We start from the raw sequence: 17,500 nt of genomic DNA, 5'->3' as shown, positions 1-17,500 counted from the left end.
GCGCCAGGGGACTGATTTACTTGTCACACAAGGGGGACATATTTAGCCGTGGTGTGCTGGAGATAGTGGGCGGTAAAGCTGGCAGGGCAGAAAATGACCCAGACAGTGGGAGTGTGGAGGACTAGAGGGGAACACGTAAGACACACCAGTTAACCTCCTGCCATTAAACCAGCTGTGATTTCTGACCAGGGGCCAGGGGACAATGGACTGCACTACACTAATTACACACCCTGACATGGATAATAGGAAATGTACTTGGTCTTTATGAGGACCAACAGGCGTCGGTAAATCTATCTTTAACACGTTGTCGTTGCAGCAGAAATAAAAAGGTCTTAAATGTAGCTTTTCAGACGTGTGGTCTATGCTGTGGTAGAAGCAAAAAGGTCCCATTAAATCTGTCCTCTAATGACTGCAGGCGGGAAAGACCGGTAGGTACTAAAGTACATGACTCAATACGATGGACTTGGCTCTACACTTCAGGTAAATAACAGACCTTTAATGCATTTCTTAAATAAGTAAATACGTCTGTGTTTATATAATCCTGCCCAGGTGTAAAATTAAACTCCCACTAATCAAAGCTATTATGTATGTTTGTGGGCTATGTAGGACAATTTATAGAGGGACCACCAACCAGAGACCACCATGATGTCCCACACTGAGAGGCAAAATGAATGTCAGAACAAGAAGACTTTCCACTACGAGTGCACACATACACGGAAAAATATAGAATTTTATGTTTACATTTACTTTTCCAAGTTTTTGGAACAACTTTCTCCAGTTCCCTCAGAAATTAGAGCTCCAATCCAGCTGTTGTGTAGCTATTTGGCAAAGAATAGAATAAAATAGGCTACTGTATAATATAATAGAATGGAGAATATAATAAAGAAGCACAAAATATTGTGGAGGTAATTTAAAATGTATTATGTCATACATGGCTTGAAGCTGGTTGAAAGTGAATGAACTTTATATGCAGAATAGAATAGACGAGCCTGTTCCTTTACTGTAGTAGTGTTGAAGTCAGATAAACTTGGATAACAAAATAAGAATACAATTTTGTAAGATTTTTCTCTTTTACTATATGACAACTAGCTGTTTTGAATAAACAATTATGAACTTGAATGGAAGAATAGTGTTTTTTTCCTTTAATGTTAGTGTTATAAGGTCAAATATCATTTTTCAGATGCAGTAAGAGAGAAGAGTAGAATAAAAATAGATTTTATGGTCTAAATGTATTTTTGAAATTCATAAGCTCTTAGATTTTGTTCAAATGGAGGCTACTTTTAAGGGATTCTAATGTTAGATTAAAGATTTATATGTGTCCAAAAAGTTTAACTAAACAGAACAAGTGTACAAAATAAAAGTCAGATGAAAAAAAAACAGATGTAGGTTATAGTAGAACAGTTTCACCACAAATAATTGGAGAGAGTAAAGAAGACCGCAGCAACACTGGTTGTCCCGCCACCACTGACAGTAAAGCGGGTAACCAAATATTCAAAAACAATACGTCAGCCCACAATGCACCGCGCCTACGCTCTCCTTACAGCATTACGTCATCCCACAATCCACCGCGAGATTAAGAATCTTCTGGGTGGTGGTGGTCATGGCAACGCGCCTTATCGGAGGACTGGGTCCACGCCCCGCGACACGCCCATCGGCCAATGGGAGAGCCCTGTTATGACATCATGGCTATTTTTAGAGAGGCAGCGGCAGCAGATAAGGTTTGCCTGCAGCGGGCTCAGAGTATACACACAGCCGGGCAGAGGGAGAGTCACAGACGGTGTCGGTGCCGGACAAGAAAAGTTAGAGACACTCGGCTCATTCCGCTCACAGACTCAATACAGGTCTGGATACTTTAGCGAAAGCTTTGCGAGCTATTAGCACACAGCGCACAGTCGAGTCGACCATCACTGGCTGAAAGAAGTAACTCCTGATTCCTGTCAAGAACGAGCGCACTCAAAGGAGGTTTTTACGGAAATAGGACGTTTGGAAACCAGTGTTTTTCAGTCAAGTGATAAACCAGGAAGAAGAGAAAGGGGGGGGGGACCGAAAAGTAGTTTTATAGAAGACTTTTTTTTAGCTACTTTGGTTTCTCTTCCATGTATACCAAGATGGAAACTACTTTCTATGACGACTCACTCAACGCTTTCTCCCAGCAAGACAACGCCGGCTACGGATACAGCAACCCCAAAGTGCTGAAACACAACATGACACTGAACCTGAGCGATCCGACGGGCACTCTGAAACCTCACCTCCGCGCCAAAGCCAGCGACATCCTCACCTCTCCCGATGTGGGCTTGCTGAAGCTGGCTTCCCCGGAGCTGGAGCGGCTCATCATTCAGTCCAGCAACGGACTCATCACCACCACGCCGACCCCGACTCAGTTCATGTGCCCCAAGAATGTCACGGACGAGCAGGAGGGCTTCGCTGAGGGGTTTGTACGAGCCCTGGCTGAGCTCCACCACCAGCACATGCCGGGCACAACTAATGTGAGTGTCACCTCGGCTCCTCAGACCAGTGTCAACACTTCCCTGCCGCCTGTCTCATCCGTTGCCGGTGCCACCGTTTACAACAACAACGCAGCCATGCGCTCCGATTCGCCGGTGTATGAGGACTTGAACACTTTTAACCCGGCCATCAGCACCGTCTCGGCACCGAATTACACCACCTCAGCCCCGACTATGTCCTTCCCTGCTGCCCCGCCGCAGCTTCCCATCTACGGGCAGACATCCTCTGGCCAGCTCCACCGGCTCAATGCGCTCAAAGAGGAGCCCCAAACCGTGCCTGAGATGCCGGGGGACACGCCTCCTCTCTCCCCAATCGACATGGAGAACCAGGAGCGCATCAAGGCCGAGAGAAAGCGGATGAGGAACCGCATCGCTGCCTCCAAGTGCCGGAAGAGGAAGCTGGAGCGCATCTCGAGGCTGGAGGATAAAGTGAAGAATCTCAAGTCCCAGAACTCTGAGCTCGCGTCCACTGCCAACATGTTGCGCGAGCAGGTGGCCCAGCTGAAACAGAAGGTGATGAACCACGTCAACAGCGGGTGCCAGCTCATGTTAACGCAGCAGCTCCAGACCTTCTGAGGTGGTGTCAGCGGCGGCGCAGAGGCGAAAGACTGTAGTTGAACGAGAAACCACGAGTCCTGTGATAGTAAGTGGCTGTATCTCCTGAAATCGTGACGGGATTTGGGATGATGTGGCGCGACACTGGCAGGACCTGGGGGCCGCGCTAAAGTTCCTGAGTGCCACGAGAGTCCCAGAGAGGGGCTCGGGAAAGTGACAGCAGCCATGAACCAGAGAGGGCATGCAAGCAGGATACCTTTCTGTTTCTGTTTCGTGCTGTTTTTAACAGAACTGGACAGGACTGAAGTTTTCTTGATTTACATCCAGCAATGCATGGACCTTATCATGACCATCTAAAGGAGACATTCAGTATTAGAGGATTTAAGAACCTGCAATAGAGACTGTTCTTGCTGTAGCCATAATGGCCTCGAACTATATGGGCGTGTTGGCCTCAAACTCTAAATGGCTGAAAAGTTGTAACAAAAGCTGCCTGACTTCTGAGTTACAGTACAATGTACTTTTTGTTTCTTTATTGTAAGAAATTCAGTTAGAAAAGCTTCAAGATTTACTTGTTTTTTTCTAAAGTTGTTTTAATGGGGTTTCACTCATTGTTATATGTATATAAGATCAACTTGGAGTACTTATGTTTACCATTTGTAATAAGAATACTGTATCATTTTTTTTATGTTTTGTTTTCTGAGCACTTCAGAACAATATTTAAGAAAATAAACCAGATCAAATGAAGCCATATTGTCTCTGTGTTTTTTTTCAAGTGTGTGACAGGAAAAAAGAAGTGGGTGTGCCGCATCAGGAGCTCAAACAATAAAACATGTTGCAACATGTTGCAAGAGCTGCTAGTTCCCAGTACCTCAAGGTTAATTCCATTAGTGCTAGCATTGATCCAGGCTAAGTGATTGTTTCAGCTCACAGACCAGGATCACTTCCTAGGCTACTGATGGAGGCCAATCCTGACTGTGGGCTGAGATCTCCACTTTATGTCTCAGCACATGCAGACCGAGTATACATATTATTATTACACAAAACCTCCCATTATTCTCAGTGTTAACACTATATGGCACTAATAGGAGAACATGTAACTACAGCGCTGTTACAGAGATACAACAGGTTGAAATCGAAGGTGTCACTGATTCAACGCATGATAACAGGAAAAATCACAAGCCATCCTCCGTGCTATTGCACCATGCATTTATTCAACACACTTCCTGTCCTGTTGTGAATTAAGTAAGCCCCAGCATGTCGAAACAAACTCAGATAAAGTCTTAGATCCTCTATTGCACATGAATACATCATATAACACATTGCGGAATAACTAATTAAAAGGTAAAAGTGCCACTGTGGTTTGGTGGGAGAGTGTATTCTCGATAAAGCTGATCTCAATGAGTATGCTGAAAAAAGTAGCTCAAAGGAACAAACCGTAGTGTAATAAAAATTTAGACAAAGGAATATTAAAAATTAACATTACTCACACGAGACACATATGTTCATGGTTTGTTTCCATCAGTAGCCTAATATATAGCTAGAGATAGACAGAGATATTTATTTATCCAGAAGGAAATTAAGGTGTCCAATAACTAGTCACACAGACATAGTACAAAAATACAAAAGGAAGACATCACTAGTGTCCTTACAGTAAAGTTAGATCATAGCATGTTCAAAGGAGCAGTGTGGGAAAAAATGCAGAAAGGTGCATTGGTATCATAGTGCAAATTCTATATCTGTATCTATAACACAATATATCAAAAATACAAATAATGTCGGTAAATCCATCCCAATAGGTCCTTTTGACTTTTTGTCAAAGCTTTTTATATACAAATATACATTTATGAAGTAACAATAGATCATGGCTGTATACAAGGAGGGTTCAAAAAATTAGCACCATCCATCATGCCAGCCAAAAAAAAATCTATTGAGTGACTGGCAACATTTAAACATCCATTTGTCTTAATTTCCACAATAAATCCATCAGACTTCATAATTACAGCAGGTGAATGTGTCGGGATAGGTCAGATATGGCACCCTGGCAGGATAAACTGTCATATTGTATTATTATGAATACTCATAAGGAAACACTAGAGGGAGACACAGACTGATTTACCTGAGACATGAAAGGAAATGTCCAACGTTCAAAGTCCTCATGCCACAGCAGCTTGTAGTATTGGCTCATCCTCCTCATTGGCTTTGACCCTTGTGTTGTCTTCCCGTCAACCATGAAAAAAACAAAAACGTTTCGGTCACTTTTTTTGAACATTATTATCAGTTTTTTGCCCAAAAATTGTCACTTTTTCAGTGTTGTGGGTGGGGTTTTTTTTGATAATTTTGCCCCTTGTTTGTGCCAAAAAAAACAAAAACAAAACTGAAAACGGGTCAAATTTGATCCAAGGACAACATGAGGGTTGATTAAATTAACTTTAAAAAAAAAAAAATATTTCAAGTGTCAAAGAAACAGGACCGGTTATTAAATATGAAGGTTTGAAGGATATCTTGATACACAGTAAAAACTAAATGTTACACAAATAAGCCTAATATGTCTAATACTATTTTAGATTTTTTACTTTCTCTTTACATATTTGTTTCCTTATAGATGTTCATGGTTTGACGCATAAATGCAGCTCATTCAACCGTTTTTTTTCATAATAAACTCCTAAATAAATGAAATCTCATGAGGCTAATTCAACATCCATTTTTATAGGATATACAATTTAGTTATAACCCAATTCATAACTTGATATCTGGGGGTTCTAATCAGTCCGTTATAGTTATTTATTATATATTATTATAATGAGGACTCTAATGTGTTCATTAATCTGCTTTAACCTGTTCGGATTTCTCCGATTTCTCAAACTTGGGCAGCATGGCATCATTCCCGGAAGGGGAGTCCTTTGCTACCATATAAGGAGAGGGAGCCCTCGGAAGATCTACGTCACGGCGGAGGAGGCGTGTACTCCGGGAAGTGACTGGACTCTAATCCCTGCATCATACAGTGATCAGCCCTGAGAATTTATTCAAGAGGGACACTCAGTGAAATATTACAATGGCAAAAACGACCCTATTGTATGTAGAAATTAACAACAAAGTAACAAAGAAAAAGATCAACAATAGATCTGTAGTTTGTGACTGCAAACATGACGTCAAGACTACATTCAAGTAGCCTAATGTATATATAAGTTAATAAGTTAACACACACACATGGTAAAGTTGATTAAAAAGAAGAATAAAAAAAACATCTTTAGGACATTGATCATAATGCCTCAATTCAAAAAATTTAGAAAAATCCAACCTTTTAAGGACATCAATTTTCTTTGTAAATGAATAATGTAACGTAACATACCCTTCACCATACATAGAGATAGGCATGGTTTTATTTCAGTTAGCCTGATGGTTGGTTTGATTTGCATTGAGAGATGATCTTATGGAAAGTTCCCCATGCCTATCTCTATGTATGGTGAAGGGTATGTGATGATGTGGTTGGGGGGGTTATTTTAATTCCAAAGGCCAAGGGAACTTTATCAGGATGCATAGTATCCTGATCCATGAAATAACTGGCCTTCAAAAATAAATATGTGCATGCCTCTATGGGAATTTAACATAGGGGGGTGTATACTTATGCCCCCTGTATTTTAAGGAAGAACATTTATTTATTTACAATACATTATTCATTCACAAAGAAAATTGGTGTCCTTAATAGGTTGGATTTTCCTAATTTTTTTGAATTATGGCATTAAAATCAAATTCCAAAAGCGTTTTTTTATTCCTCTTTTTAATCAACTTTAGCATGGGTGTGTAAACTTATTCAAGCCCCTGTACCTCAACTAGCACAATACTAAAATTACACTTACATGTTATTGCATCAGTAATACTAATTACATTTTACAATTCAATCCTAGCATATTTAGTCTGTACATAATTTTGACTCATAAAAAATACGTTTTCACCAAGTACGATTTTGAATGCAGAGGTTGTGTTTGTATTGCTACTTGACTTTATGTATTTCAGATTATGATCTGAATGCTTCCTCCACCACAGACTGCATGTGGCACATCTGACACAAATAATTAACTTCTTAGAAAATGTTTGCAAAATGGCATATACGTATACAGAAAAATTATGTTTCAATTAGCCTACACGATACTCACTGACTTCACATACAGGCCAGGAGTGATTCAGATATTAAGCAGAATGGGGTTATCCAGGGAGTGCCCCATTTCTGCACCCACGCATGGTTAGTAACACACACACACACACACACACACACACACACACACACACACACACACACACACACACACACACACACACACACGTTTCTTAAAAACTGTATTCAATTTTTAAATAAGAATTTTATAGAGATCCCGCTCAGAAAAATATTATTTAAGTTAAACATTTTAATAACCTACGTGATGGCTATCATAGCTGCTGTGCTGCAGAAATGCTAGTGAAAACTAATAAGGTTATTTGGTCACATGATCTCCTAAAAAGCAGGTTGAGCTGGACGCATCTGAATGGCAGTATTTTGTTGCTAGGATAGAGTTGTTTCACTTAGCAATAAGCAATAACACACACACACATACACAAACAGCCAGAGTCATAACAATGACTTGCTGCACGTAAAAACCGAAGAAAATTTTCAGTTTCCCTAAAAGATTTTATTAAAATGTTCAATATACTCGAGGGTTTTGATGCTCAAGCAACATCAACCTACATCAACCCCTATGCTGTGGATGTAATCCGGGCAAAGAGAAGGGATCTAGTTTACGGGATCTCACACACCGAGGACCTACTGGATCTTCTCGTCACTGAGGGGGTCATGACAGCGGCGAAGAGATCCATTGTCTCGACCATCAGGACTCGCAAAGATCAAAACTCCAGGGTTCTGGACATCCTGGAGGCCAGAGGTGAAAGGGCGTGTCGGAAGTTCTTTCATCCGTGTCTCATGCTTGCAGAACCCGACCTCTATCTGCGAATCAAGACCTATTTGGGTGGGTTGAATGAACGTATACGAGACACAAGGAGACAGCTGATTGGATACTTGATGGAGAGGGAGCAGGAAGAGATGGAGGAAATTACACATAGAATTGTCCCTCAGAAGACTCGTTCTTTATTTGCCACCAAAGCAACTAAGAAATCTATCTCTGAAATGGAAGACAGAAGCACTGTGCCACTTTTAAAGTCAGAGGAGCTCAAACCAGTGCAAAGTAAACCAGAAGATCTCTTCCACGTTATGGCTACAGACGGGGAGCTAGCACTGCTGGAGGAGCAGTTAGAACACACTGATATTAACACGGTCAATTCCTCCAATCAGACTCTTTTACATGTAGCTGCTGAGCACGGTCACCTGTCCATCGCTGAGCTCTTGATCGGTAAAGGAGCCAAACTGGACCTGCAGGATGATAAGGGTCATACAGCTGTTCACAGAGCAGCCATCAGGGGTCACACTGAGATAGTCAAGGCCCTCGTACAGGCCGGGGCCCCCATCTACACTCCGGATCTACAAGGCAAAACCCCCATTCACCTGGCAGCGGACAACAAGCACCTGGATTCTGTGAAACTGCTGGTGAAGGAGGAGGCCAAGCAGTGTGAGAGCCACACGCGGGACATGTTTCTTCACACGGCAGCCAAGGAAGACAACTGGAGGCTGGCTGAGCTGCTGCTGCAGAGCGGGGCCGCTGTCGGAGCCAGAAACAAGTGTAAAAAAACAGCTCTTTTTCACGCAGTTTCAAGAAACAATGAGAAAACGGTCACTGTCCTTTTAAATGCAGGGGCTGAAGTGGACTGGGATGTTATAAATGAAGCCATTAAGCTCAATGAAGAATCAATTCTCCATCTGCTGCTTGGTGAGTCTTTTCACCTGTGATATTCAGGCTAATATAGTAACCCTGTGCATTAGACTTCTTTTTGGAGATGTTAATTGTACATAAATGAAGCTGCAACCATACAAGCTCACACTAAGGCTGAATCCCATTCCTTCCCCTTACCCCTACCCCTTGGCCCTTCCCCTACCTTTTGCGCGTTCACGCGGCACCTAGTGCCGGTCCAATACGTATTACGAGCTAGGGGTAGGGCATGGATCAAGGGCTGTATACCCCTACGGATCTAGTGTGGACGCGACCTCACTAGAAAACACACAGGCAGTGTGTGGCTGCTGCATCAACCAGAGAGACACATGAATGTAAGTACTTTCAGCTTTAAATAATTGATTAAAAAGTTACGACAGTCTTGTTTTGTGGTCTATGCAGTCCTGTACATGTGTACCCATGTTCCTAACTGAAACTTTTTAAAAATCGCTAGCTTGCAATGCTAACGCTAATCGCTAACGCTAATCGCTAACGCTAACGTTGAACAGTCCCACATATTTCTGCCTTGAATGGACTGTATAGATCGCATAGATTGTATAGCTAGATATATATTAACGGTCTATGATACATCGCTACGTGCTTAACATATACCGCCCTGTCTCACACAGGAGGACACAGGAGGACACAGCAGCTGATCCAGGTTGGGGCTGAAAACGAGCAGACGTTTCCTAATTCATATGTTCATGTTGTACCCATTCATTATTGCATTGGTAGCCTACTATTATTGTAATAATATTTAATTAATTCCTGTTCATTGTTCATGCACTTGTTATATTGTTGTTGGTTTTGATATGGACACTGATGATATGTGGGGGGGGGGTTACTGGCCAAAAGGCTCCAGACTGGTCTGGAATATCAGAGCAGCTGTAGCTACAACAGTGTAGTGTGTGTGTAGTTTGTTTGTGGTCTTGTGTGTATTTTTTTAGTTTTACACATATGAGTGCCTTTATTGTGTGCGACATGTTAGTTATGGTTCTAATAGTTGACATGGTTCTGTAACATTATTTATGTAACGTTTTTGCCTGTTATGTTCAATTTATCACCAATAAAGACAGATTTTTGTCAACAAAATGTTTTTGTGAACATCAATGACATTCAAAACGGTGATAACTGAAACAGATATACACACACCATGTATACAGGGTGTATATGTATGTATATGTACACATGATGCATGTGTATACACATTTGTATTGCAAACAGACCTAAGTACTACACAGATAAGTACTCTGCACTACCAAAGTGAACCTAAAATAACTAAAATATATAACACTGTTGTCCAAACCCACACAATCAACAGACCTAGACGGCATCTTGGAGGTTTGTGATCAATACTGTATGGTGATGTCACCAAGTGGTGTCCCAATTCATAGGGGTATGTTTTCACCCCTTACCCCTACCCCTTGGTTTCAAGGGCCAAGGGGTAGGGGTAAGGGCCAAGGGGTAGGGGTAAGGGGAAGGAATGGGATTCAGCCTAAGTCTTGTTTAAATTCTAGGTATTCCCAGAGGAGCTCAGAGGGAAGAAGCCTTCGGCTCTGCTCTCTTCTCAGCTGTTAAACAGAACCATGAGGGACTGGTAACCACTCTCATAGACAGCGGAGCCAAAGTAGACATGTTAGACCAGCAGGGGTACACTCCTCTCCTGCTGTCAGCTGAGCTGGGGCACACTGAGGTCTTCAGGTAACTCTCCAACAAGGACTGAATGTTGCTAAAAAATGACATGGCTGTACACATCCACACTCAGGGAATCCTATAGCTAGGAGGGATTATTATCAGTGACTTTATAAGTCTCCTTCTTAGCTGCAAAGGTTGGTGACTGCCACAGGGTTTTTTAACACCCACTAGGGAACACTGGTGTACAATATTGTTCAATTTCACAGATTATGGCTTCATATTCTGTTATTTTTCACAGAGAACAATTAACAAACCATAACATGTCTACAACAAAACATAGAATATCTACAACAGCCAATACACACAATATCATGTCCACATTCGTCTTCCAACCACATCATATTCTATATGGCAATTATTGCTCTTTCTTGTTACTGTAATACTTGCTACTGCTAATGAGTCCATATTTATTTTGAGCCAGTCCTTCTCCGGTTTATTAACCATTTGTCAGTCTCACATTGCCAGACCTTCCTCCACAGCTCAGCGGAGGAAGGTCTGGCTAGTCCACACAGCAGCCTGGCATGGGAGAATCACATGTTAATATCTGGTTTATTGGCATTTCTTTAAACCAATCACAATCGTCTTAGGCGGTGCTTTGCACCGGATGGAGCCACGGTGCCACCTGTGCTGGTGGAATATGTGTATGTTCAAAAGTCGTGTAACAGGCTGATTGGACAGATAGTCTAGCTAGCTGTCTGGATTTACCCTGCAGAGATCTGGGGAGCAGTTAATCATAGTCCTCAGAAATCCACCGGAGTTTAAAATTCCATCATAAGAAAGCGGAAGGTAACGGATTTCCTGCCAAAAAGAGTGACATCTGGTGGAATTGGAACGTCGTGGATAGAGATTACCTATTTGTATATCTTAAAGGGGAACTATGCAGGGTTTTTTTTAGGTTAATTTACCTTAACTGAACAGTTTCGGAGTCATTGGAATGGTTATATGACTTTTTTTTTTTTTTTTTTTTTAGTTGAATGGTGGTTGTCTTGCTCCCCCCTAACGCCTCTGAGTGGAAAACCCGCCCTTGCATCTTTGGGCCGGCAAGTCGCCGGACTCATCGTCAAGAAGAATTGTGTAATATCAGGTCTTGCACTGCAATGAATTGCGTCACGGCACTGCACACATACGCCCATTCAGGAACCGGCTAACAAGGTAGCGATGGAGTTTTTCACAAAAAAAGCAAAAAAGAAGCACAAAGCCAGGAAAGCATTGTCGGAGGAACAGAAGAGGAAACTGAGCGAACGAGGAGTCAGACACAAGTAAACGGAGGAGCTGCCAAATATCCATTCCAAAGCTGTGGGGGGGCTCTATAGAGAATCCTGTAGGGGGAGCGCTATAGAAAAACTCTATTTGTAATGCACTTTACATTTAAGACAAACCTCAAAGTGCTACAGGTAAGATCATAAAAGCAAGATAAAAACATCAATTTAAAATATATATAAATAGTGTCACGACATTATTGTGCAACGTTAAAACTCATAGGTTCTGCTAAAAAGAAATGTTTTTAGTCCTTTTTTAAAGGTCTCAATAGTTTGTGGTGCCCTCAGATGGTCAGGGGGGGCATTTTAAGTCCGAGGAGTGGCAGAACAGAAGGCATGATCAGCCATGGTGCTGAGCTGAGTTCTGGGGAGTAGGAGGCGGTTGGAGTTTTTTAAGCAGAAGGATCGTGTTGTAGTGAGATGAGTGAGTAGTTCTTTCAGGTGACGGGGGGGCATTTCCATTGATGCACTGGCGGGTGAGAATTGAGACCTTGTATTCAAACCTAGCAGAAACGGGAAGCCAGTGAAGTGAGTGGAGAATGGGTGTGATGTGGTCGTACTTTTGCACAAATGGCCCAAACTGCATAGCGCCCCCTTAAACAGAGACCTCTTTTTTTCGTTTCAGAGTGCTGGTATCAAAACAGGCCAAACTTGATGCTACTTTATCCGACCTGTCCTCAGCATTGCACCTGGCTGTCCACGGTGGCAGTGTGCCCATAGTGCAGACGTTGCTGAAAAAGGGATTAGACCCAGACATAACTGGACCTAAAGGCCAAACCCCTATGCACCTGGCAGCTCAGTGCAATAGGCCAGAACTTGTTGATGTGTTGCTACGAGCTGGAGCCCAGGTAATTGTCAAACCAATTGATCATAAGTGTCCATTTTGTAGATGTGTGTTTATGTTTGTGGAGACTAAGAGTTGTGTCATTTTTTTTAGGTAAATGCGTTAACCCAGGATGGGCTGACCCCTCTGCACATAGCCAGTCAACAGGGCCATGCAGACTCAGTGACCCAGCTTCTTCAAGGAAAGGCAGACCCAAGAGTCAAAGACAAGCTGGGGAGGACAGCCTTGCACTGGGCAGCCTCCTCCCAGGGAGAAAGCTGTGTGGTAGACCTGCTGCTGTCGGCCAAAGCCAACTCAAACACCACTGATAAGGAGAAAAAAACTGCCCTTCACCTAGCTGCTGGGGAGGGGAAATTAAATGCTGTGACCTCACTGTTGTCCCACAAGGCAAAGGGAGGGGCTAAAGACATGGACGGCTCCACACCCCTCCATTACGCAGCAGCTGGGGGGCATGCTGGCGTGGTTTCAGCTCTTCTACAGTCACTCAACAACAGAGGGATAGAGGAGAGGAATACATGGAGGAAAACGCCACTTCATGCTGCAGCTGAGAGGGGCCACGATGGCGTGACGGTGCTGCTCCTGGAGGCCGGGGCAAAGATCAACAGCACAGATCACAGCAAAGACACTCCTCTGCACTGTGCTGCACGAGTTGGACACCAGGAGGTAGTGAAGAGGCTCGTGAACTGGGGCCAAGCTGGGCACGTGGGGCGGCAGGAGAAGGTCAATCTGCAGGCGGCCAACAATGTGGGGAAGACACCACTGCAGGTGGCAAAGAGTGGAGACACACCAGAACATCAGAGCATTGCAAATTTACTCAGTAGAAAGATGTTTCTTATCAAATAAAGGGAGAGGAGTTCAGAGAGCGAATAACAGGAACTGAAAATAGAAAGTCAGCCTAATGATATTATCTTTTATCCATTCATCTTTTATCTCAAAATGTCATATCCTGTGAAGGGTCTTGAGGACATGCATTTTGCAAAACATAGAGATAGAATCAAAAAATAACACAGCATTGAATCATGCAATACTGTTTTTCTTGTGTGGATGTTAGAATAGACTGCAAAGGTTGCTTTTATTTTTGGTAATGAAGCATATCTGTGGTAATGAAATCCATCCATCCATCCATCCATCTTCATCCGCTTATCCGGTATCGGGTCGTGGGGGCGTCAGCTCCAGCAGGAGGCCCCAAACTTCCCTTTCCCTACATCCTGCTACGCTCTGCGGTGCCCTGCTACGTCCTGCGGTGCCTTGTAACGCTGCACAGTGCCCTGCTATGCTACAAAGAACGACTACAAACTATTATTTTTTGTGACTGTTATTGCCACTATTCATTTTAACTCCAACCGGTCGTCAGACACCGCCTACCAAGAGCCTGGGTCTGTCCGAGGTTTCTGCCTAAAGGGCAGTTTTTCCTCGCCACTGTCGCACTGTTGCTTGCTCTGGAGGAAACCACTAGAACTGTTGGGTCCTTGTAAATTCTGGAGTGTGGTCTAGACCTGCTCTATCTGTAAAGGGTCTTGAGATAACGCTGGTTATGAATTGATACTGTAAACAAAATTGAATTGAATTTCCCGACCCACATTAACCAGCTCTGACTGGGGGATCCCGAGGCGTTCCCAGGCCAGGGTGGAGATATGATCCCTCCACCTAGTCCTGGGTCTTCCCCGAGGCCTCCTCCCAGCTGAACATGCGACAACCTTCTGGCTCGGCTGTCTTTTCGTCCCAACGGTGCGATAAATTGAATGTAATACCGGTGATGAAATCCCTCTTTCCAAATAAAATCCCAGTTAAGAGCTCAATGGAAGGAGAGTTTTCTTTGTGAGTCAGTATGTGTAGACTAGACACGTGATGGCCACTTTCATCAAAAGAAAACCATTGATACTTAGTACATAAAAGCTACAGTTGGTTTACAGTTAATATGACAGATAATTTACAGATAATCTGTATCCACCTGTCACCTAATGGCATGAGGAAACAACCAGTCTGCTTGTCTTACGCAATCTTATGTTAGGGCGCAGTGAAAATTAGAAATGCCTTGGAGCACCAGGAGGAGGCAGAGAAATATGATTGTTATTCACAGATTATCTATCTCATGTAGTCCTGTCAGGATATAGTGACAGTTTCAGCAAATGTGACAATTGAAGTTAAATACTGAGCCTTTAACCTTATGCTCGGCCCATTGGTCGGGTCTGTTGTGGTGTTCAATGCTGTGTTTTTTTTGATTGATTAATTGATTGATTGATTGATTGATTGATATCTTTATTTCGAACATGCAAGAGAAAGTATATACAAATAAAATTAAAAAAAATAATAAAAAGAAATAATAAAACAATGCTTAAAAACATTGGAGAGAAAAACAACAAAGTACCCTTCTTTCCTGTGTTACCATACCTCTATCACATGTGTGAAAAGGAGTAGGAAGAAGTAAAACTTATGTACTCTACCCCTTTAATTCTTGCATTCCTTCAATTTACAATATTTATAATTCTGTTGCTAAATATATCCATATATATACACATACCTACACATATACATACACACATATATGTACACACATATACCCTCATACATATATGTATAAATAAACAAAACGAAAAACACAAACAAAACTTTCTACAGTGCTTCTTTATACTTTTTAAAACTAATTTCTTTGTACATTTTTTTGAAAAGGAATATGTTTGGGCGTTGCTTTAGGTTCTCATTTAGTTTGTTCCACAATTTAACTCCGCAAATTGATAAACATCATCTTTTCCTTGATGTTCTACATCTATTAGTCTTAAAAAGTTCCTCTTCCCCTTAAATCGTCCCCTCCCTCCCTTTCAGAGAACATCTTTTGTATATTCCCAGGCAATAGGCTATTTCTTACTTTGAACATGAATACTGCAATTTGACATTCAATTAAATCATGGTATTTTAGCAATTTAGACTTTTATTTTAATTGTTGTTGAAACGAGATTTTGCAGTGGTTACTATGTGTCCTTGTACTTGTTTAGAATAAAACAATATTCTGTTAAAACCCTCTGAAACCTAGACACTCGCCCACGAGTAAAAACAGCACCTCTGATTCATGGTTTAATCATTTAACAAGCATACATGCTAGCGACTTACCAATGGTTGCTGCTAAAAGGTTAGCGGCTAACGAGTTAGCGGTTCCGGAGGTCTCTTCGGGGTATCTCTAGCCTCTACAGGTGATTTTCTATCGAGCCTGGAGCTTCCAGCCTTTTCCGGGGTCGTTGAGCTTTAAATCCAAACTGTTACATTCAAGATTTATCCACTTTATGTCCATAATTCATCGCGTTTTTGCTCAATTGTGCCGCTAGCGCCGTCTCCCCATTGTGTACGGAAGTCAAGGATTCCATATATGGGATGTATGCCCATATATGGGAGACAACGTCATCCACTTGTTTGGATGCCAATAGCAGAACTGTTTTAGACACACAATTGCTTGTGTAGCATTGCTGTGGGTGTAATATCAATAAATATGACATTATTATGTTGATTGTTGGCAAAAGTAAATGTTGTGAGGGCAAAAGCGTCTTGACTTTCTTTGAAAAAATGTATGTATTTTGTCAACTCTATAAGTTATAATGATTATTTCTTCACAGTGTGACTCCCAAGACATATGAGAAGTGTTTTAGAGAGTAAAATGGCTTAGGTTTTACTGCTCTGTCTGTGATATCAATACATATCTGGAAGATTCATGTTCCGTTTTATTTATTTATTTGTCTTTAAGGCCCTACAACCAATTTTAACATGCAAGTGACCTCACTGCAACCCAAATATTCTAATAACCCAGTTTGTCCTGAAAAAAATGATGTTCATATCTTGACTGTAGACAACAGGGTGGATGTTTTACAAGCTTTTTTATAAAATAAATCCAGACGGACAATGAACTGTAAAAATGGCCTCAGGTCTCAGAGGGTTAAGTTAAATAGAGAGCCTTTAACCTTATGCTCGGCCCATTGGTCGGGTCTGTTGTGGTGTTCAATGCTGTGTTTTCTATTTTAATTGTTGTTGAAACGAGATTTTGCAGTGGTTGCTGTGTGTCCTCGCAGTTCTGTTAAAATATTCTCTTGAAGACGTAGGCTGTTATTCTATATTTCATATCTGCAAAGCGGCAGAGGTTTAAGTTGGCTGGATGATTTTAAACTGATGAAGATAACTGCTAGTGATTCACATCTGCCTCAGGATGTGTTTCTCGAAAAAAAAGACCAACATGGCAAGCGGCTGACAGCAAAACCAAAACCACTGGAGACCCATTTCTTTTCTTTTTTTTATAGTTTTGTGTTTCCTCACGTAGGGGCATTTGCCGTTTGGGGTATTTTGCATCCATCCACATCACTTTTCCACTTGGTTTCTGTTGTGACTCTTGCATCAGAAAACACATTCTCACTATAACGGATTGACACATTTTCACTTCAACATGACCTAGTACACATAAAGATATTATACAAAACATATTTTAAGCAAATGCAAGAAATATTGAGCAGTAACGGATAACACTTAAGTATCTCAGATAAAATCCAAAACCTAAAGGCGATGTAAAATGTAATGTAAAAAATATTGTGTCATTTTAAAAACGTTATGTCTGTTACAATTTACTTAATATAAGGCATCAGCAGTTGCAGTTTGTCTAATAAATTATAGATGTAAGGATTCTGGATTAGAAACTAGAGTTGCAACTTCTAAATTAATGTTGCTACAGTGGACATATTATGTTTTTAATCCAGATGAAGTATGTACTGATCTAACCTTTTTCTCTCCTAATGCAAACGCTCGTTGTGTCTGCTG

General features: G+C 41.7%; 2 protein-coding genes across 2 annotated transcripts; both read left to right on the top strand.

The window, feature by feature from the left end:
• The first annotated feature begins 1,716 nt into the window (after window positions 1-1,716).
• Window positions 1,717-3,235, top strand: LOC116677748 (transcription factor AP-1-like). Its single transcript, XM_032508017.1, has one exon. The coding sequence runs from the start codon at window positions 2,097-2,099 to the stop codon at window positions 3,078-3,080; it is 984 nt and encodes a 327-aa protein (XP_032363908.1). The 5' UTR covers window positions 1,717-2,096; the 3' UTR covers window positions 3,081-3,235.
• A 4,314-nt stretch (window positions 3,236-7,549) lies between these two features.
• Window positions 7,550-13,823, top strand: LOC116677749 (ankyrin-1). The gene is made up of 5 exons (XM_032508019.1): window positions 7,550-8,915; window positions 9,233-9,246; window positions 10,444-10,612; window positions 12,491-12,713; window positions 12,803-13,823. Exons 1-5 carry the CDS (start codon window positions 7,732-7,734, stop codon window positions 13,550-13,552), a joined length of 2,340 nt encoding a protein of 779 aa, XP_032363910.1. The 5' UTR covers window positions 7,550-7,731; the 3' UTR covers window positions 13,553-13,823.
• Window positions 13,824-17,500: the final 3,677 nt, after the last annotated feature.

The sequence above is a fragment of the Etheostoma spectabile genome, unplaced genomic scaffold (assembly GCF_008692095.1).
Source record: "Etheostoma spectabile isolate EspeVRDwgs_2016 unplaced genomic scaffold, UIUC_Espe_1.0 scaffold00005707, whole genome shotgun sequence".
Lineage (NCBI taxonomy): Eukaryota > Metazoa > Chordata > Actinopteri > Perciformes > Percidae > Etheostoma > Etheostoma spectabile.
The sequence above is the reverse complement of the archived record's forward strand: the minus strand, read 5'-3'. Positions and strand labels throughout refer to the sequence as shown.